We start from the raw sequence: 23,479 nt of genomic DNA, 5'->3' as shown, positions 1-23,479 counted from the left end.
CTTTTTACCATGACAATACCCTCTTCTCTCAGACATTTCTGTCTAAAGAATAAATTTTTATGTTTTGAATAACTACTCACACAAAACACTTGTTGGTTACAAACTATCAGATCCAACTACTAAATTTAATATTGGGGTGCTTGTAGCTAACCAAAAAGACAGTAACTTATGTAGCTAACAAAATAAGACTAACTTGCTGGGAGGGATTGGGGGCAGGAGGAGAAGGGGACGGCAGAGGATGAGGTGGCTGGATGGCATCACTGACTTGATGGACGTGAGTCTAAGTGAACTCTGGGAGTTGGTGATGGACAGGGAGGCCTGGAGTGCTGCGATTCATGGGGTCACAAAGAGTCGGACACGACTGAGCGACTGAACTGAACTGAACTGTGGAGATAAGGCACCAGTTTCCGAATAGCTGATTTTAATGGTGATATGACTGCTTCCAAATGCATTCATTCATATTCAAAAGAGTAAAACCCACAGTAACCACACGTGTCATGAAAGTCTTGCATTTACTGATTTATTTTCACCATAATGAGAAATGATTTTTACTTGTCTAAGCCAACTAAAAAAATTCAGGTCAGTTTACTCTGCTGGTGAAATTAAGTAAAACATGGCTTTTCCTCCCTTAAATGACTACAAAAACATCCATGTATGTTCTTTAAGTAAACTGTACTTGAATGACACAAATATCAACACATGTTTAGAGACAATAGTAGTTGATTTTCAGGGCTGAGTGGTGGCTTACCACAGTCTGAGAAAAGCCTAGGTAATCGCCTGTCAAGGAAGAACCATTTTTGTTAACTCTTATTCTTAACATGAATCTTGATCAGCACTTCATTAACTAGAATACTTCCATAAAAAAACTGCAGTTTCTGTACGTTTAAGGACTTGGGAACACAATTTCTAATAATTCCCTATAAAAGACCTTAAATGACAGTAAAAGAAATGAGTGTTTAATAACTGAAATATAGGAATTTAAGTAATTTATCTTTCCCAAAGAACTTACATTTCTGCTCCTCCTGAATGTAGTATGGGTTTCCTTTCAAAACCATCTTCTTTGTCCCACTAGTATGAATTTCATTTATGTTGAAAAGCATAAAATTAAGAGTCCTAATGGCTATATAATCCCTGTAAAGCTATTAGCAATAGGGTAATATTCAGACACATATAAGTAAGTAAACTTTCTAGAAAGAAAAGGTACCACAGTTTCGTAAAAGATGGTGGGTCCACAGTTTTAGTGTGGGGCTTGGGGAAATGGATTCTAAAATCATTGCTTTTATGTCTATGGGGAGAAAAAAAATCCCTCAAAGCTGCCAATTTAAACGTTAATAAGATTTAGTCACACTACAAGAAGAGCAGTGCTATGAATGATAACTTTAGATATTTATAAACTTTAACTTTCAATTTTGTTAAATTTAAAAATCCATACAATTGAAAGCACATAGGCACGAAGCTAACAACCAATGACTCCAGGTGAAGGTTATATAATGTTCACTGTACCATTACTTTTAACTTTCCTATAACTTTGCAAATATTAAAAAAAAAAAAAAAGTGAAAACGTCTATCGTATAGCAGTGAAGACACCACGAAAGAAGTTAAGAAAACACAAGACACAGACATGAAGTATGTCAGCAAAAATCACGAGTTTTAGAGCTGGTTGTTTTTTTTTTAAAGGCCTAACTTACAGGTGAAACTTTTATTCTAAAAGAGAGCATGAGAGACACGCGACATGCATTAAAAGAACAAGTTGGTTTAGAAGTCAACAGAGACAGAACACTATGCATATAATGCCCTCATTGATATCACGTCTTGAATTTTCAATGTGGGTATATTTTTCTTGGTCCAACATTGGCTGCCATGTTAAATCATGCAAACCACAGCAATCCACGTTGCACGTTTTACAAATGACAGTCTCCCAAAGTGTGAAACTTTCATTCAGGAGGGTTGGTATAACAAATCTCTCCGTAAGATAAAACTGTTTCCTAACTCTATGGAATAAAATGTTTCCTCAGCTGAATGCCTGAACATTGTGTGATATTATGAACTTCCCATATACTATTTAAGTTGGCTAAGTTTTAACAATAAAGTTCATGAATTTAATTCTTTTTTGACAACTCAAGTAATGATAAAAAAAAACTTCCTATGTCCTATTAGATCTTTGGCTGACTGCTATCACCTTAGAAAAAGTGCAAGTTGGTGCTTTTTTAAAAATCTTCATTTACTTTTAGATATGAGATAGCAATAGCAACCACAAATCTGTCTTTTGGTGAAAGCATATGCTAAAAGAGTAAAAACTATATGCTAAAAATAATATCAATACTGAGACAATCTGTCTCAAACCTAATGTTCCTCTTTAGGATTCCCAGGCCTTCAAGCACACTAGGTGATACAACAGCACACCTTTCCCCTCCTCATAGGTTCTGAGAGAGAAGGGAACTTACAACGCAAGAGCTAAGGACTAACCAGTGGGCCGGTAACTTGAAGAAATAAGAAGTGGGGAAGCCAGTTCCTTTCAAAGGGTGACAGAAGTGGCAGCTGGATGCAAGATTCTGGAGCATGGACACAAGCTGATCCAAAGAGCAATATCCTTAATTTCTGGGGATAGTACAGATTGCTGCTTTTTAACACTCATATGACTCTTCACCCTTTCTTAGTTCTACAGGCCAATTACTACCAAACATAAGAGAACTGAGGCTGTAATATGGGTCACTATGAAAACTAGTTTATATACATCTGGATAGCAGAGTGTGGGGAGACTGGAGGAGGAGGGGAGAGACATATTTGAAAAAAATTGGGTGTTACTCTGTAGACACTGTAACAACCCAAGATACCTTAACTTCTTAAGTAACCTAAGATGATTCACAGAATCAACTAGAAACTGTTTCTTTTCGTCTTTTAAAAACACATATACATTGTTAAAAGCAAAAATGAGAAATATTCACATTCAGTCAAGCCCGTTTTTTCAAGTTCCCTGAGATGGCATATATAGATACACAACATAGCTCAAAGTAACAGCAGAAAGTCAGTCATTTACAAGATCATTTAGAATAAAGTCAAATTTCTTTTTCAACAAACACAATCTACAAGATAAATTATATCCCAATTGGGTTATTGCTATAAACCTATTCAAATCAGGAAAATCCCTCATATTTAAAGCTCTCCAAGTAATTTTGGCACAAGTCAAATCTTAAAAGAGTTTAAAGTCCCTGAGCTCTTTAAAAGGCTAGCTTGCCTTCGGCCTCTTCCCCAGCTACCTTCCCCTACAATGCCTTGCAACCTGCCCGAGTGTCTCATTAACTGTAAGTCTAGGCTTAAGGATACAGCCTTTCTAGCCGACCCTGCTCTGCAGAAACCATGTAGCTTCTCTGGCTTGAAGAATCCAGTTGGATTCTGGAGGCACAAGAATCAAATGGGGGTAGATCTCCTGCCTCCTTATTAATATTTCTAAAACTGCCTACAACATTTAGGGTTTTAACGTCTCCAGGGCTTTATGCCTCAGATGCTCATCCAAACACTGGATGGCAAAGAGGTCGATGTCCGTGTCGAATTTGTTGGCAAACAAGTGGTGCACGTGCAACAGCCAGTTCAAATCACCAGCTCCGAAAACGCACACAGAGCGCACGTGGACGCCGCTGCACGGCGGGTAGGGGGCGCCCTTGGAAACGTCTCCTTCAAAGTACTGCCATTTAACAAACCTGGCAATCGCTTGCATGTCAGACATATCATACTTATGGCTTAAGGACAATGACCCTGGGACTTCGGGGATCCTCTGAATAGTGGCCCAGAGATACTCGTCTGGGCTGTATGTGTCTTTTGCCCACTCCATAAACTTTTGGATATTTTGGTTCTGGAGCACGTACTCCACATACTCCCTACTGACCACGAAATAGGCACTGCCTGAAAACAGAGGTGTTTCAAGAGGTGGATGTATTTTGTCAGTCCCCATGTTTGTCAGCTTTCCATTCACGACTTCATAATGCTTTTTCCACCTTTCTTTCTTATGGGATGGCATTCTCTCCGTTTCTAGGTTGTTCTCGCCCATCAACAGCTTGAGCTTCCTGACAATTTCCAGGTTGGTTTTAATAGGAAAATCCATACCGCAGAGATTTATCAAGTACTTCCAGCCTGCGTTCATCCGGTAGAGGTCCTGCATGCAGTTAAGGTCAGCCTGAACCCGGCTCCAGGACGCATACACCACGCTCTCCAGCTGACTGGCGACAAAGACATTACTGAAGCAGGATGCGATGCCAACAGCTGCAGCCAAAAAGGATTCCTCTGATTTTTTATCCACGTGAATACAATAGAAATTCTGAGGCATATAGATGGCCCTCAGGAGCCTGTCAAGCATTTCAATTTTGTGATGAACCACTATAGAATATGCTATTGGAAATTCCGCCTCTTCTTTACTAAGTGGTTCTATAATATATTTGCGCTTCTTGATGAAAGAAACACAATCACCAGTCACGTTTATATAGTCATTGTTTGTCCATCGAGTGCGCTTTTTAAATTTCACTGTTAGACTCTCAAGCTTTACCTTTTGGATTTCATCTACATCACCCTGTAGAATTTTGGTGCAATTAACATTACTACTAGGATTCTCTTCAAACAGCTCCAAATGTCCAAAATTTACAAATTCAGGCTTTTGATGAATTTTTAAAACAGTGAATGTGACCACAGAAAAAGCAAGAAATAAGAAGTAGTATTTAGTGGGATAAGAAAAAAGTTTCCTCCTCCACAACTTCCTCAGCATTTCAACAACTGGGGACTTGGCTTTATTAAGAGTAGTCTTTCAGGCTTCAAGCAGTACTGATTTCCTCTCTGTCGTGGTCTGGAGATTCGTCAGTTTGCATTTATCAAAAGTGCAAAGGCATCTTGAAATGGATGATAGCACTAAGAGAAAAATAGAAAGGGTACACACACATATATAAATAGAATCTTTTATGACATCTCATCAGGTTCAAAAACTGTCCTCTTTGCTACGAGGTCAGAAGACAAAAACAAAGTGGGTCAATCCTAGAAAACTGTTAAAGGATACCCATAATCTCTGGTATTAATGCCAGATTATCTTTTGTAAAAAGTTGAGTACAAGGATATGCTAGAATATCCTATAATCAACACTCTGCCTCTCAGGTATATTGAGGTGCAAAGTACAGTTGAAGACCTAAGCTGTAATTATTAAATTCTCCATAGGGTGAGTTTTGGTGTTTACTCTGCAGGGGAGGGAGGGGTTATTGTTGCTCTTTGTTTTCTTTGGCTATATTGCACAGCATGTGGTATCTTAGATTGAACTGCACCCCCTGAGTGGAAGCACGAAGTCTTAACCATTGGCCCACCAGGGAAGTCTCAGTTGGTGAGTTTTTGATCCTGGGCCAGTGGTAATTAGCACCCCTTGCCTTGAAATTGTTACTAATCAGGGTTTCTCCAGACACTTCCATTAGTGTCCATCAGTTGGCATCAGCAGCCCCAAATATTTGAAGAGATCAGATCCATTCCACTCTTCATCAACTTAGGAGTGGGGTCCACTGAAGGAGACGTTCAGAAATGACTGTGGATGCTAAGAATCTCTGAAGGAAAAGCAGGTCAACTGGATTTTCAAAGTGGAACAGAAAAGTTCAGGTGAAACCAGGTCAGATTTGGAACTGTTTTGGGTTGATCTCACTTTGTTCAGTTCCATACCAGGTACCACAAGAAGAGAAAATATACATGACCCAAAATAGAGAAACAGCTTTGTATTTCCTGCACTGGTTATAACAGGTTATAATAATTAAGCCTTGCTGAAAAACAACACTCGTATGCAAATTGTAACTTATGAAAGACTCTTTGTCTGTATTCAAATTCCAGGAGCCCAACCCACTTTTATTATGGAAAATGTTTACAAACATACAGATGCTGTTTCATTCGCAAAAGTCAATTTTATTACTTGGCAACTGGTTCTAACAAAGAAAGTCAAATACTATCAACTCTCTCAAAACCAGATTTATACAGATTCGAAAACTTTTTAACACCAGAATTAGCACTAGAATTTTTAAATGCTTAATTAGGAAATAATTTGTGAATATTGATAATACAAATAAAAATAATCGACCATTATTAGTACAGAATAATATTACAAAATGTACTTAGACTTTACCATTTAAAATCAAGAAAAGTCAGGATCATTTAGTTCTCGGATTCCAGGTAACATTCTGTGCCCATGTACAGTGCTTCTTATGCAGTCAGGTTTCTTAAATGTACCAGGCATCCAGTAGTGGTGTTATGTCCCATAAGTCTTTTTAAAAAAAAAAAAAAAATGTGAAACAAAAAGAAAAATTTTTGAAGAGATACATACGCCCATGTAAGTATACATATACACTCATAAAGCATACTGGTCTACTAATTCTACATATTCACTTTTTTCTTCAAAATGATGGCTACTTGATGTCTCTCTCTTAAAATTTTCTTCTCCAGTCTTTTTTTTTTAAGTCTGTATTTGTGGATAAACATTTTAAAGGTTTGAAGACATCCTGCAATTTAGGTTGAACTTTTTAAAAGAAAACTCTGGTAGCATTTCCCAAAATGTATGCCAAGGAACAGCTTAATAGTCCTATATGACTGGAAAAGTCAACATACTCTATGCCTGCTGGGAGAATTTCCAGTGCTCACTGGCCCACTGAAGACAATCCTACAGCTGAATTAGCTGCTTATCTCATCTTCTTTCAACAGTCTTGTCTATTACCCCACTCCAAATCTTTAATGGAAAGCAAACATTGAGAGATACTGTTAAAATACTTAAGCATCTTAACCATTAAGACATCCCCAACTATTATGCCCCAACCACTAATGCTGAAGAAGCTAAACGGTTCTATGATGACCTACAAGACCTTCTAGAACTAACACCAAAAAATGATGTCCTTTTCATCATAGGGGACTGGAATGCAAAAGAAGTCAAGAGATACCTGGAGTAACAGGGAAGTTTGGACTTGGAGTACAAAATGAAGCAGGACAAAGACTAAGAGAATTTTGCCCAGAGAATGCAGTGGTCATAGCAAACACCCTCTTACAACAACACAAGAGAAGACTCTACACATGGGCATCACCAGATGGTCAATACTGAAATCAGACTGATCATATTCCTTGTAATCGAAGATAGAGAAGCTCTCTACGGTCAGCAAAAACAAGACCAGGAGTGGCCTATGGCTCAGATCATGAACTCCTTATTGTAAAACTCAGACTTTACATTGAAGAAAGTAGAGAAAACCACTAGGCCATTCAGATATGACTTAAATCAAATCCCTTATGATTATAGAGTGGAAGTGACAAAGAGATTCAAGGGATTAGATCTGATAGCCTGAAGAATTATGGATGGAGGTTCATGACACTGTACAGGAGGTAGTGATCAAAACTATCCACAAGAAAAAGAAATGCAAAAAAGGCAAAATGGTTGTCTGAGGAGGCCTTACAAATAGCTAAGAAGAGAAGTGAAAGGCAAAGGAAAAATGGAAAGATACACCCATCTGAAGGCAGAGTTCCAAAAATCACAAAGTAAGGAAACTTAAGAAAACCTTCCTAAGTGAACAATGCAAAGAAATAAAGGAAAACAATAGAATGGGAAAGACTAGAGATCTCTTCAAGAAAATTAGAGATACCAAGGAAACATTTCACGCAAAGATGGGCTCGATAAAGGGCAGAAACAGTATGGACCTAACAGAAGCAGAAGATATTAAGAAGATGCGGCAAGAATACACAGAACAACTATACAAAAAGAGATCTTAATGACCTGGATAACCATGATGGTGTGATCACTTGCCTAGAGCCAGACATTCTGGAGTGCGAAGTCCAGTGGGCCTTAGAAAGCATCTTGCCTGGAGAATCCCATGGAGAGAGGAGCCTGGTGGGCTAGAGTCCATGGGGTTGCAAAGAGTCGGTCAGTAATGAGCAACTGACGTTTCTACTATTACCTCAAGGCTGTATATGGTCACCCTGCTTAGTTAACTTCTATGCAGAGTACATCATGAGAAATGTTGGGCTGGATGAAGCACAAGCTGGAATCAAGACTGCCAGCAGAAATATCAAATAACCGCAGATGTGCAGATGACACCACCCTTATGGCAGAAAGTGAAGAAGAACTAAAGAACCTCTTGATGAAGGTGAAGTAGGACAGTGAAAAAGCTGGCTTAAAACAGCATTCAAAAAACTAAGATCATGGCATCCAGTCCTATCACTTCATGGCAAATAGATGGGAAAACAATGAAAACAGTGAGAGACTATTTTCTTGGGCTCCAAAATCACTGCAGATAGTGACTGCAGCCATGAAATTAAAAGACGCTTGCTCATTAAAGAAAAGCTATGACCAACCTAGACAGCATGTTAAAAAGCAGAGATATTACTTTGCCAACAAAGGTCCGTCTAGTCAAGGCTATGGTTTTTCCAGCAGTCATGTACAGATGTAAGAGCTGGACCATAAAGAAGGCAGAGCTGAAGAACTGATGCAAATTATGGTGTTGGAGAAGACTCTTGAGAGTACTGTAAGGAGATCAAACCAGTCAATCCTAAAGGAAGTTCAGTTTAGTTCAGTCGCTCAGTCATGTCCAACTCTTTGCAACCCCATGAATTGCAGCCTTCCAGGCCTCCCTGTCCATCACCAACTCCCGGAGTTCACTCAGACTCACGTCTATTGAGTCCGTGATGCCATCCAGCCATCTCATCCTCGGTCGTCCCCTTCTTCTCCTGCCCCCAATCCCTCCCAGCATCAGAGTCTTTTCCAATGAGTCAACTCTTCGCATGAGGTGGCCAAAGTACTGGAGCTTCAGCTTTAGCATCATTCCTTCCAAAGAACACCCAGGGCTGATCTCCTTCAGAACGGACTGGTTGGATCTCCTTGCAGTCCAAGAGACTCTCAAGAGTCTTCTCCAACACCGCAGTTCAAAAGCGTCAATTCTTCGGTGCTCAGCCTTCTTCACAGTCCAACTCTCATATCCATACATGACCACAGGAAAAACCATAGCCTTGACTAGACGGACCTTAGTCGGCAAAGTAATGTCTCTGCTTTTGAACAGACTATCTAGGTTGGTCATAACTTTTCTTCCAAGGAGTAAGCATCTTTTAATTTCATGGCTGCAGTCTTCACTGGAAGGACTGATGCTGAAGCTCCATTACTCTGGCCACCTGATGTGAAGAACTAACTCACCGGAAAAGACCCTGATACTGGGAAAGATAGAGGGTGAAGGGGACAACAGAGGATGAGATGGTTAGATGGCATCACTGACTCGATGGACATGAGTCTGAGTAAGCTCCAGGAGTTGGTGATGGACAGGGAAGCCTGGCATGCTGCAATCCATGGGGTCACAAAGAGTCAGACACGACTGAGCAACTGAACTGAACTCATAGTTCAGGGCTTCCCTGACAGCTCATTGGTAAAGAATCCACCTGCAATGCAGGAGACCCCAGTTCGATTCCTGGGTCGGGAAGATCCACTGGAGAAAGGGGCTATTCACTCTAGTATTCTTGGGCTTCCCTTATGGCTCAGCTGGTAAAGAATCCACCTGCAATGCAGGAGACCTGGGTTCTATCCCTGTGTTGGAAAGATGCCCTGGAGAAGGGAAAGGCTACCCACTCCAGTATTCTGACCTAGAGAATTCTGAATAGTCCATGGAGTCACAAAGAGTCAGACATGACTGAGTGACTTTCACTTTCAAGACATACTTATTAAACACTAAATGTCAGAACACTGGGGAAAAAGAGTATCAAGTAGGTTTCTAGGGTGGGGGAGTGGAGATAAACCACGTGAAAAAGATTCAGAAGCAGAATGTCTTCATATTTCATAAAAGCCAAACAAAGAAGCCAGATGATAATGGAGCAATGCCTCCGAAGTGCTAAAAGAAATTAAATTCCAGATGAGAATTCTTAGAACTAGATGAACTACCATGTAAATTAAGGGGAAAATAAAAACATTTTACATATTAAGAGAGGAAAAGCTTCAAAATATTTATCCTTCTGCATCCTTTTTCAGGAAGCTGAAATGAACTTTGATGAGCTCCATCAAAACTATGTGAACTTTGATGAGCTCCATCAGAACTATGTTGTAAGCCGAGGAGGAGGACAACATAAGAATCAGAAACTGTATCACAACACCAGAAGGAAAGAAAGGAAATACCAGGATGATAGTAAAGGAACACCTTAGGCTGTGTGTGTAACAGGCCAACAGACAAACATGGCATACGGCCGTGGGAGAGATGCTGAATGGAAAGAAAATGAAATGGATGGAATAACTGATGGGAATAAGCGTACTGAAAGCCCATTTAAACAACTGGCAGAGTTTGGGGGGTGAATCTGTAATAACTATTTTGAAAAGAAAGCAAGCAAAGGGGGTTAGGGAGATAATTATTATTGACCCCAAAGAAATTAGAATCACACAATGATGAAAAAAATTATCACAATGCAGTTCATGGGTTGGCTCAGAAAAGCACCAGTCTTAATAATGTAAACACTGTTTTTCACTTGAGATTCAATAGAATATTAGGAGCACAGAGCAATGGGAGAAATGGGTGCTGAAACATAGGGGTTGTGTACTTTGCCCAGCATCACATAACTGGCCACAGCTGGGTGTTTAGAATTACACTGCTGTTCCAAGCAAAGGCCTCCTTCTAATTTTATTCTTCTCCCAAGGGCTCTTTGTCTTCAACATCTCAAAATGGTAAGGAGCTAATCAAAAACATGAAGTAGAGGCAAAGGGTACCACTCAGTGCAGGCTTGTTTACACAGTGATAAACAGATAAGGAGAGGCATGTAAGAGAAGTCCAAAACTCACTGAGCATCACATCTACATTTCAGCTTGGAATAAGTAAGAAACATTAGAAGATTTCACAATGTAGAAGACAAAATAAGTGCTATAAGGGCATTTAAAAATTAAAATCTACTAGATATCACTAGCACGTGCCTCTGTATTTTTAAAATGAATCCAATTCTAAAAGATGATATTCATCTCAATCACACGTTAGTTTAATTTAGAGAACTATCACCATATAAATAAGACAACAAGGACTTCTCTTGCGGTGCAATGGATAAGAACCCACCTGCCAATGTAGGGGACATGGGTGCTCAGTGCCCCGGTCCGGGAAAATTCCACATGCCTCAGGGCAACTAAGCCTGCATGCCGCAACTACTGAAACCTGTGCTCCACAACGAGAGAAGCCACTGCAATGAGAAGCCCTCACGCCTCAGCAAACATAGCCTCTCCTTGCCACAACTAGAGAAAGCCCGCTCACAGCAATGAAGACCTCAGTTCAGTTCAGTTGCTCAGTCGTGTCCGACTCTTTGTGACCCCATGAATTGCAGCATGCCAGGCCTCCCTGTCCATCACCTAGAACAGCCAAAAAGAAAATAAACACATGGTTCAGATGTATACACTAAAAAACAAAGAAGACAATGAAAAAAATGTGTAAAAGAGTGAGCGAAATGTGGCTCGGGATATATTCTTAATTTCTTTTTAATAATGAAAAGAAAGGCAAAGCAAGAAGAGGGAGGGAAAGGGGAATAATATATGTTTCACTATAAATCAATATGACATAACATATTCAGAACTTGGAAGCAAAAGGATTTATCATATTTATATGACAGTTCACATACATAAATGATCAGAATCTTCTTGTTCAGCCTCTAATTACACCTATGACTCCTAGACAGAGACGGTGTCCATCAACAGATAATAGATAAAGATGTGGGGGAGTGTTTGAGTATTTCTCAGCCATATAAAAGAATGAAACCCTGCCATTAGCAACAACATGAACGGACTTGGATGGCATCATGCTAAGTGAAATAAATTGAAGACAGACAAATACTGACATCACTTATATGTGGAATCTAAAAAATGCAACAAGCTAGTGAATATAACAAAAAAGAAACTCACAAATACAGACAACAAGTAAGTGGTTACCAGTGGGAAGAGGGGAGAGCCATCACAGGAGTAAGGATTAAGAGATGCATGCAAGCTCATTCAGTCATGTCTGACTCTCTGCAACCCCATGGACTGTAGCCCACGATGCTCCTGGGGCCCATGGGATTCTCCCCTCAATACTGGAGTGGGTTGCCATTTCCTCCTCCAGGGTATCTTCCCAACCTAGGGATTGAACTCACATTCCTGCAGCTCCTGCTTGACAGGTAGATTTTTTATTACTGAGCCACTTGGGAAGCCCCAAGGGATTAAGAAGTACAAACGCTTATGTAAAAAGTAAGCTACAAGGATACACTGTACAACACAGGGAATATAGCCAATATCTTATAATAACTCTAAACAGAGCATAATCTTTAAAAATTGTGGATCACTATATTGCACATCTGTAACTTATATAATATCACACATCAACTATATTTCAATTAAAAAATTAAATTAGGGACTTCCCTGGTAGTTCAGTGGCTATGACTCCATGCTCTCAACACTGGGGCGGGGCGGGGGCACTGGGATTCAATCGCTGGTCAGGGAACTAGATCCTGCGTGCCGCAACTAAAGATCCTGCGTGCCGCAACAAAGATTCCTGCGTGACACAACTAAGACCCAGTGCAGCCAAATAAATTTTTTTTTTAATATTAAGTTCAAAAAAGTGAGAAAAAATAAAAAGATAATAAGAGCTCTGCATTGGTTAGCTTTGTTAACCTTTATGAAAGTTAAAGCTGACAGACATAACTGTCAACTATAATGGAAGAAAGGAGTAGAATTTTAAAAGGTAAACTCTTTTTCAACAATTTCCACCAAAGTTAATTCTGGTTTAAGTCCAAATAAAACTATTATAGATAAGAATAATTCTGCCTGTTGCCTATTGTACCATTTTTTTAAGTAGTGGAAATATTTCACAAAAAAAGTACACACACACATGTGTGTCCACACTAAGTATGTGCACACATCTGTGTGTCTGCATAAACGCACAGCTGACGGATACGTCAGGGTCCGTGACCCATCATCCTTCTGCAGCAGGAAGCTTTCAGTCTCGGCTCAGTCACCCTCGAGCTCCACTGGATACTCCTCTGGAGCTCAATTTTGCAGACGCTCCAAGTCCCATTGTTCTTGAGGTCTCTGGAGGCTGTGACAGGAGCAAAATGCCCACTACTGTGATTGATGCCAAGGTCATGTAAGATCTCAGAGGACTGGGATGCAAGCCAGGGTGCCTAAATGCCACCCCAAAGCATGGCCAAGGGAAGGAGTGGGAAGCAGGTAAGACCCCAAGGCAGAGGACTTGCCAACTGTTGTTTTTGCCCCAGGCACCCCCATGCTCTCGAGTCACCTGGGGGCACCTGATCTCTGTCTCCTGCCAGCTGTGCACTGCCTGGAGGGTGGTCTCCGCTATCTGGCTGTTGTCTGTGACTCACTGCAGTGAACTCCCTAGCTTCTCTGAGAAGTTCATGTTAAAACAAACTCCTGAGACCCCACAGTGCCTGTCCCTCCAAATTGGCCAGGAGAAGCTCTCTGGGTCCCTGGACCTCAGCTCCAAGCTCCACAGTTCAGGCTGCTGCCTCCTAGAATCCATCTTAGAATTTTCTCAGGATCCAGCTAAGGAAACAAGGGCACTAGGGGACCTTCTATAAGACTGGACCACATTTCCTATGCCCCTTGGGAAAGGGTGCTTTCTACACGAATTAAAGCTAGATGATGTGAGGAAGCAGAAAGAGGGCCCAGTCTCCCTTCTTCAGAGCCTCATGTCCTAGAATCAGGCACGGAAGGTGGCACAGAGAATCACTAAGTTATGTTTGTTGAATGAATAAATTCTCTCTCAAGTGAGCTAGTTCCTCTGCTAGAAATTAAACACCTATCCTTTCTCCCTTTGGAATATCAGAGCAGAGTTGTCTCCAGTTCTCTACACTTGCAGCAAGGGCTGTCCTGTCCTAGAGAGTACAGCCTGAAGAACATGCTGTTTAAAGACGAAATGATAATAAATGCTTGTGTCTGTGTGTTAGTTGCTCAGTAGTGCCCAACTGTTTGCGACCCCACGGACTGTAGCCCACCAGGCTCCCCTGTCCATGGAATTCTCCAGGCGAGAATACTGGAGTGGGTTGCCATTTCCTACTTTCGGGGATCTTCCCAACCCAGGCGTTGAACCCAGGTCTCCAAAATTAAGGCAGATTCTTTATCATCTGAGCCACCAGGGAAGCCCCAATAAATGACTGAAGCCCTCAAAAAACTTGAAGAAATGGCACCAAAATTTTGCAAGAGGGACTGAGTGATAGCTGACTTGGGAGATATCAGAAAGCTGACCCCTTGAAGCAGGCAGCAGAGAAAGCTGAGCGGCACTCAATCTATAGCACAGTCCCCCCCTCAACTCCCACTACCAGCCATCGATCCCTCCCCTCCAAACACTCCAGAGTTGGCAACACAAACTCCTCTGGAAGCAGCACGAAGTGGAGTAAAACTCCACTGAGTGAAAATCTACTTAAAAGACTCTTAAGACTCCCAGACCCCTCCCTCTATTCTTCATAATCCAGTGAACACCCTTCCTGACTCCACCAGAAAACTTTGGAAAATATGAAATAGAATATCTGACCTGGAGGGCACAAGGCACAGATGAGGGCAGGAGTACCAACCTGAAAATGAGGGAATTAAGTCAAAGGTCCTCATTTCCAGAATACTGGCGGGCCGGCATACATACCTCCCAGGCTTCAGCCTCAGAGAATAGAAAACTACTTGATATCCAAGAGATCAGAAAAAAACAGAGGCGGTTATCAGGTTAACTATTTCCATATAATCAACCACAATCCTTAGTGACAGAAAATAAAAACAACTTATTATTTCTCACTACTTTTGGAATTGGTGGGCAATCCTTCTGGTGTTACTTGGGCTCACCTAGGCAGCTACAAGCAGATAGAGGACTGTCCAGACTGAAGGTTCCATACAGCTCGTTCACATCTGCATGCAGTACTCAATGTTAGCTGGGGTGCCTCTCATCACGTATAGGCTGGACGAGATTCCTTACCTGGCACCTCAGGGCAGCATACCAAAAGAGCCCAGCAGCTCCAAAGCTTCATAAGGGCTAAGCAGCAGAATAAACACAACATCATATGTGTTATATTCCATTAGAGAAAGTCACGAGGCCTGCCATGATTCCAGAGGAAATAAGGTTTTACTTCTGGATGGGAAGGGAAGCAAAATCACATTGCAAGGGGGCACAGATACTGCAATGGGAGGAATTTGTACCCATTAAATATTCTGTCACATAGAGAAATTAAGATCAAGAGATGAAAACTGCAATGATGAAAAAACCCTAGGGTTTTTATCAGCAAAGACATAAGAAGAACTATTGCAATCATGAAACAAGAACAAGAGACTATGAAAATGGAACAGAGACTAAAAATGAGCTCTTGGAATCAAAAGTATGATGGCTAAAATTAAAAAATTCAATTAAAGAATCAGAAATTAAAGTTAAGGAAAGCCCCAAGACAGGAGAGCAGAAAGATAAATAAATGGAAAATGGAAAATGAGAAAATTGATACAGAAGGTCCAACATTCAAATAACAGGCATTCCACTGAGAAAGAAGAAAATGAAGGCAAGAGGGGTGAAAAGGAACGGGAGGTGGGAGGGAAGTTCCAGAGGGAGGTGACATGTATACCTATGGCTGATTCATGTTAATATATGGCAGAAACCAACACCATTTCAACCTAGAAGTCTATATAACTTGCCAGGCTATTTGTCAATGTAACATAGAATAAAGGCATTTTCATACATGCGAAGTTGCATGTAACTTCTCAGCAGGCTATTGCAACAAGCACACCACCAAAAGACAAAGCCCATCAGTAATTATAAAAAGAGTATCACTATTTTGGAATGCTTAATATGTGCAAGGAGCTCTTCTAAAGGATTTACCTAAACAACTCGTAGGATCTTTAGGATAACTCTAAACAGAAGACACTATTTTCCAGATGAGGAAACTGAGGCATAAAGAGGTTAAATAGCTACCAAGGTCACTAAAGGAGTTCTTATCCAAATTCCACTGGAGGGGAATATACCAACAAGCAATTCTCTAGACACCAACCAGGTGTCTTACAAGTCAGCTGAATTCTGACACTATCTAACCAGAGACAGTGTCCATTTCATGGTTTAAGAGTTCAGTCTCGCCAAGTCTAACCTTCAGACTATAAATCAGAAATTCCCACAATCCCTTTCTCCAGGTTCAATTAATTTGCTAGAGCATCTCACAGAACTCAAACATTTTACTAAGTAGATTACTGGTTTATTATAAAAAAGATATGATAAAGGATACCGGTGAACATCCAGATGAAAGAGATGCACAGGGCATGGTATGGGGGAAAGATGCAGTGCTTCCACGCTCTGAGAGCCCCACTCTACAAATCTCCACACTTGCACCAAGCTGTCTTGGGTTTCTATGGAAGTTTCATTACATGAACATGATTGATTAAATCACTGGCCATCGGGGGACCCAACCTCCAGATCCTCTCTCCTCCTTAGAGATGGGAGGTAGGGATGTAAGGGGTCGGACTGAAAGTTCCAACCCTCTAATCACTTGGTTGGTCCTCCTGCAACCAGCCCCCATCTTCAGGTAGGATTCAAGGGTCACCTCATCAACATAATAGACAATTTTTGTTGCTTTCATCACTTAGGACATTCCAAGGGTTTCACAGGAGCTCTGTGCCAGAAATGGACCAGATTAACAAATATACATTGATTATAAATCAGAGTATCAGTCACAAAGCTAGTAAGTGGAATAGCTAACATTCAAACCTACACAATCTAGCCCCCCAAGTTTATATTATGCAGCTGGCACTCCACATCTATGGACTCTGTATCTGTCAGTTCTGCATCCCTGAATTCAACTAAACTCAAATCAAAACTATTCGGGGAAATTCTCTGGCAGTCCAGTGTTTAGGACTCTGCACTGCAGGGAACATGGGTTCAATCCCTGGTTGGGAAACTAAGATCCTGCAAGCCATGAGGGCAAGAGGGAAAAAAAAAAAGAGTTATGTATTAAAAAGACAGAAAGAAAGAAAAAATTAAATGTGGCTCACATCCTATTTTTATTGGACACTGGGGTTCTAGGGAGTAGGAAGTTTTGCAGGCACTGGGAAAGGATTATTTTTCATAACTATAACTTTTTGTTAAGAGACAACTATCCATGGGTCCTTCATATTTCTGCACATCTTGCAAATGCGGTACTAACTGCCTTTTCATTCTGGACTGTTTTTTTAAGGCTATTTGTGCAGTGAACAGCCTTGAAAGACAGACAGTGCTTCCCTCACTAGCAAAGGACCAGTGTGCTTACTGTCGGGATAATAAATGCAATATCTCTGGGAGCAAAGGGAAAGCATGTTCAATGGCCCACCATAAAAGATGCGGGTTCCCTAAGCTCAGGGTTCCTTCCCTGTAATGCAAGCCACTCTCTGTGCAGATTATCACCTGGCTGTGTTCATACTGCCCTGCGGGAACTAGGACTTAGGAACCTACATGAAAAATGCTGATACTCTGCTCTGTTATTGCTATAGGTAGTAAACTATGCCTTGTGTTTGGCCCAGGAGTCTTAGGTCTTCTGCAAGCATCCATGAAAACTGAAAGACTTGCTAGCTTTCAAGTAGGGTAAAAATCTAAGACCTTTGATAGTTTTAAGAGCTTTGATGTTACACTCTTGGGGAAATATCTGCTTTTTCAAACAATGTGCATTTATAAACTTTGATTAACATAAAAGCTACATTTTTCTAGTCTTAAAGGTGGTGATAAAATTAAGAGCTATGATGATAGTCAATGAGTTTTTAAAGATAACTAGTATAAATTAATATTCTCAAGTCTTGGTAAATAGAACATTAAACCTTTTCTTCCATTTTTGCCTTCTTTTTATATCTTCATTAACTGTTCAATCACACCAAAACATATTTAATAATTATATAAAATTTTAAAGTATATAGTAAGTATAATTAATGGAAGTCTCAAAGACCTGTCCCTAATTTTAAATGAGATGAAACTAAGTAAAACTAGGTTTCATCCATGTGGTCATTTACAGAAGAAAAATCAATAAAAGGTTCTCCATGCCTGAATTAGAAGTATGAAACGGCAACCCACTCCAGTATTCTTGCCTGGAAACTTACATGGACAGAGGAGCCTGGCAGGCTACAGTCCATAGGGTCACAAAAGTGCTGGACACAACTGAGTAACAGAGCGTGCCTGCCTGAATTAATGACATGAAAAGTTATACAGAAAATGTTTTCCATTTACTCATTACACCACTATATGACAAAATGTCATTTAAATAACTAACTCTTGCATTTCATTCATGCCTGGAAATAGTATTCATTCTTCTCAATTGCCATCATTTTCTCCCCTGAGGCTAGGCAGCTGATGGCCTAAAACAATAACTAAAACCTACCATTTCTGCACACAGGCTTGGCAGGACCCATGAAATACACCCCAGTCTGCACTATTTCAGAGGGGAAAGCTTTAAGTCCATCTAGAGGAAAAGAAAGGATCCATAGAGTCTTCCTCGATTGCAACCCACCTGAATCCTGAAAATGGGTAGGATTTAGATACTAGGAAATAAGAGAGAATATTTTGCTGACGGAGTGAAAGCCTGAAGCAAAGGAAGCCGGAAAGGAAGATGAGATAGTGATGTGTAACAGAAGCAGCTTTCACAAGAAGAGGAAGGTAAGAAATAATAGCTGTTTACCACTCAGGTTCCTTAACCCTGCTGCTGCTGCTGCTAAGTCGCTCCAGCCGTGTCTGACTCTGTGTGACCCCATAGACGGCAGCCCACCAGGCTCCCCCGTCCCTGGGATGCTCCAGGCAAGAACACTGGAGTGGGTTGCCATTTCCTTCTCCAATGCATTGAAGTGAAAAGTGAAAGTGAAGTCGCTCAGTCGTGTCCGACTCTTAGCGACCCCATGGACTGCAGCCTACCAGGCTCCTCCATCCATGGGATTTTCCAGGCAAGAGTACTGGAGTGGGGTGCCATTGCCTTCTCCGTCCTTAACCCTAGGGACCTTCTTTTAAATTCTATTAAGACACGAAGTCTGTTTCTCAGTTATAGTGAACCACAACAATGAATAGATGTTTAAGCACATTCGTGGAAACTAAAGGCCAGGTTTCAGTGAAGAAATCAGAAGAGCGATGATAAACGGGGGACACATACCCACCCCAAATGCTTAAAATTCTCACTCACAATAAAAAGTCCTTCTGAGAAGCAGGCCAGAAGGCTGTGGAGAAGCCCAGCACAGAAGGAGCAGTGGTGGTAGCCTGGCTCTAGGAACACAGCTCTGTCCTCCCTGGACTGGCTTCCCATCCCATCCATCAAATGAGCTTTGCTTAGTAATAATGAAAATGCTCAACCCCAGAAAGGAAGGAAACCTGGGAAGAGCCAAGACAGTGTTCTGAAAATATCCTTTGTGAATATATGGCAAACAATAAGTACACAGAGGTCACAGGGTAGACTTAATCGGTGTGTTCTCTGAACGCTTTCTTTTCCTCATACATCCTTTATTATACACACACACCCCCCCTGAATGTTCTTCACCTGGATCTCTCTTTACATACTCAATGACAGCTTGAAAGAGTGAAATAAAACTTAATAAATGCCTGGGTTTGTCCTTTTCTCTAAGAACCTAGAGTTACACATTCATGGAGTCAAAAAAGAAAGGTGGGGAGGGGACAGAGCACCAGACACAGTGAATCAAAATGAATGAGCTGAGGCCCCTCCCACTCTGTTGTCTGAGTCCTGTGGTCGCCAGAGTGGGGCCTGTGGCTAAAGAAACAGAGCTTGAAGACACTGGCTCCAGCTCATGAGGAAATGAGTGCAGGGAAATACAGCTGGTCAACTCAGACAGGATTCTACAATTACGTGTCCCTTGAGGCCTACTATGTGTTTTCCACAGCAAAAAAAAAGTCCCATTAATCCCACCACAGTTGGTACCAATGGTTTCTCAATATCCTTCACTCAACTTCTCTTCAAATTTACAATTTAGTGGTAGAAGTATATATGAGTTTACCCATACAAGTTGTATCCATTTCCTTAAAAGTCAAAAGAATGTCCATGACTGTATTAAAATATCAAAGTTAGTGCATTATATTAGCAATTAGGAAAAGCAAATGATAAAACGAGGGGTGTGTGTGTATATGTGTGCATATATATATATACACGCACACACAGAGTGGAATATTCTTCAGCCTTCAGAAGGAATCAAAATCTGACACATGCCACATTCATCTTTGTTAAATGAATAAGCCAGTCACAAAAACACATTACTGTATACTTCCACTTATAAGGGGTACCTAGAGTAATTAAATTCATAGAGGTGGAAAGTAAAATAGAGGTTACGACAGCAGTGGGAGGAGGAAAGGAGAAGTTATTGTTTAGTAAGTACAGAGTTTCTGTTCGGGATGATGAGAAGTTCTAGAAACGGACAATGCAGATGGGTGTACAACACTCTGAATATACTTAACGCCACTGAATTTTCCCTGACTCCATTCGTGACACAGTTTTATACTTGAGGGTTTTTTTTTTTAAGCTCTGTTATGATTTTTAAAAAGATGCCATTGGCTTGTACCTTGACACCTTTTACAGTAGGTGTGTACATTTAGGCAAAAATGTTACTTAGAAGAGGCTTTTTAAAGTAAGAGAAATGTTAGGAGTGTAGGCAGGAGTGACCCCAGGTGGTTCGAACACACAAAGACAGACCTTTCCAAGTCTCATGCCACGAAAACTTGGAGATAAAGAACAAAGATCATCTGTCTGGCTGTCTCTCAAAGACCAGTGTGTTTCTTATTGCATACGAGGCTAGAGTATTATCCCAATTTCCTTCAAGTACAAGTAACAGCTAAACGTGAAATGCAAAAAACCTATCCTCTATGGTACTAAGTTCATTCACAGAGGTGGACCTCATCAGAGTTGAATAGAGATATATCTATTTATGCACAGACATACACACACATAGTTTGTTTTTTGAAGGAATCTTCAACCTCCTCACCACTACATGCCAAAATAAGTATAAAAGGTCTCATTGTTCACTTCAAAATTCCAGACTGAAGAGTAATAAACTTTTTCTTTCCTTTTTAAAAAAATGAATAGTGGGTGGTTTATAATACTGAAGAGAGCACTGAATAAAGCATAGTTTCACAGAAATAAAATTTTAGATTTCAAAGATATCTTAAGGTTCATTTTCCCCACTCTTACTAAATAATTTTAAAGATGAAAAAATCAGCACACAGAGTGCACATGGCTGGCAAGGTCACCCAGCAAGAACAATTCTTAAGCAGAAACATCTTACCAGTAGCTCTGGTTTCTGTCCCACCCAATCATCATGAAGCCCACAGGTCCCGAATTTTTTGAAATCTCAATTTTAAATACTCTCGGGTTTAAACGCTTCCTGGGTTCCAAAAATTCTAATTCTAAAATACTAGATTCTATCTTGCTTTTAGAAGAATTCCCAAATTTCCAGATCATACCACCTGTCTGGATTTTCGGCTTGCTAAGCAAAATCGTCAGAGCAAATATTCTCAGTCCATACAGAAAAATAAACAATTAACCATCAGAAGGGATGAGAAGTGCTCTCTTTGCCCAGTTTCCTTCAACATGTTAAAATAAACCCAACTCCACCTCTTGCACACGGTCCCTTTTCTGAACCACAGTGATTGCCCCCTTCTTTGAAATCCAATATCATTCACTATAGGAAGCCACAGAGGAAAACAGTGGTGTGAAGTCAAACACAATTGAGAATAAATGCTAACTCTATGCCAAGTCCTAAGGAGTAGCTTCAGTAAGCTACCTAACTTCTCTGAGCCTTAGTTTCCTCATCTGAAAAATGAAGCTTATAATTCCCTATTTGGTTGGTGGTGATTCAAAAAAACAAAAACAACCTATAAAGCAACTAACATGGTAATTAGTATGCATCAGTTTGTCAATAAACAAGGGTTATCACCATCATTGGTCACTTATTTCCACAGATCCCCATCTCTGAACTGATCCAGGCACCTGCTTGGTCAGCTCCTAGTAATCAGTAATCTAGCTTCACCCTTCATTCCCACCCTCCACCACCACACCACCATCCCTCTCCCACCCTACCCACACTGCCTCGTGGGCCTTGCACAGGCTTATGAAACCAGTAAGGACTCAAAGAATGAACAAAACAAACAAGTCTAAATATTGAAAAATCTACTCCCTTCCACTCCAAAAAAGGTAGGGTGGTATCTTGGATGCTTCTTGTTAACTGGGCCTTCTACCTGTCTTTTCCAGATAAGACTAAAGTACAGGACTTAAATGCTCCAAATTATAGTCTGTCAGTGAGTGTAACATGAATTCAAAGCACTCTGTGTTGGATCTCACAAAATGAACATGTACAAACAAACCCCAAAGGACTGGCCTCATGCTGGGTGACTCCCATCCTATCTTCAGGATTGACCTACCTTTCTTAACCTTTCTGCACTTCAGTCTCCTCACCTGTGCACAAGAGCAGATGAGTTCAGTGAGGGGAACCTACACCTGAGTGATAAAGCATTCTGCTGTTCTTCAGCAGATGGATGATGGACAGGACCAGGTGTGAGAAGGCTGAGTTTTGACTGAGTTGAGGGTCAAGAGAGCACAGAATGGGAGGGAAGTCCCACTGCAAGACAAAATCTTAATTAGGATGTATTTCCACAAGTGTGAGATCTTACTTTTCTTCCCACATGGACAGCTTTGAAAATGACAGGCATTTGATGCATTTACACACTATGTGTTCATTACTATGGTGGCTTCTTGTTTGTAATTTCCTTTGTTGTTGTTGCTCAGTGACCAAGTCATGTCTGCCTCTTTGCAATCCCAGGGATTGCAGTAATTTCCTTAAAGACTGATACTAAGTTGATGGTGCTCATACAAATGAAGTTATTGCAGAATTAAGGACATTTTAAAAATTTTAAGGAAATGTTAGGCAAGTTCTTTTTACACATGTTTTCTCTTTAACGGTTAAGGAAACTGAGGCATTCACTGCTCTGATGACCATCTACTGGTGATCTGCTGCAGCTAATCAGCAGCAAAGAGGTGAGGTGGGGCTCAGCCCACAACTGACTCTGGGGAGAGAGAAGATGGAGCGGAACAGTCTGACTTTCTAGCCAAGAACCACAATGGATCCAGTTATTAACAGCTTTGAATTATACCTTGCCCTACCTCCTCACCTTACAAGGAGCCCCAGAACCTTCCAAGTCGTCCCTCAAGAGTAACTATGACACAATCTCCTCCTAAGACTTCACACCAAAGGTACAGCAGAACAACTTCTTCAACCCTCAGACACACATATGTGAGCTGAGCCAATGTTCCCTTTAAGAAGCTTCATAAACTTGAGGGGCAACCTTTATCTATCATTTTATCTAAATGACATTTAGGTCCAGTTGTTGAATTTGAAATTATTGCCCAAGAGTAAAGGAAGTCTTTATGTAATGACAGAAAAAATGGTGTTTGAGATGAACTGGCATTCAGAGATGAGCTACAGACATGTATGAATATACTTATATCTTTGTTTTCTCTTAGCTTTTCCTTGGAATTCCAG

General features: G+C 40.7%; 1 protein-coding gene across 1 annotated transcript in view; it reads right to left on the bottom strand.

Annotated features, from left to right (window-relative positions):
* Positions 1-409: 409 nt before the first annotated feature.
* The window catches only part of GCNT1 (glucosaminyl (N-acetyl) transferase 1), a 43,784-nt gene continuing 20,714 nt past the window's right edge, over positions 410-23,479 (bottom strand). Inside the window, exons 3-4 of the mRNA XM_040256800.1 lie at positions 6,134-6,271; positions 410-4,893 (exon numbers count right to left, since the gene is read on the bottom strand). Of these exons, the coding sequence (XP_040112734.1) occupies positions 3,467-4,753 (1,287 nt within the window). The 5' untranslated portion in view covers positions 4,754-4,893; positions 6,134-6,271 and the 3' untranslated portion in view covers positions 410-3,466. The remainder of the gene's footprint in view (positions 4,894-6,133; positions 6,272-23,479) is intronic.

Source organism: Oryx dammah, unplaced genomic scaffold (genome assembly GCF_014754425.2).
Source record: "Oryx dammah isolate SB20612 unplaced genomic scaffold, SCBI_Odam_1.1 HiC_scaffold_1, whole genome shotgun sequence".
Taxonomy (NCBI): domain Eukaryota; kingdom Metazoa; phylum Chordata; class Mammalia; order Artiodactyla; family Bovidae; genus Oryx; species Oryx dammah.
The sequence above is the reverse complement of the archived record's forward strand: the minus strand, read 5'-3'. Positions and strand labels throughout refer to the sequence as shown.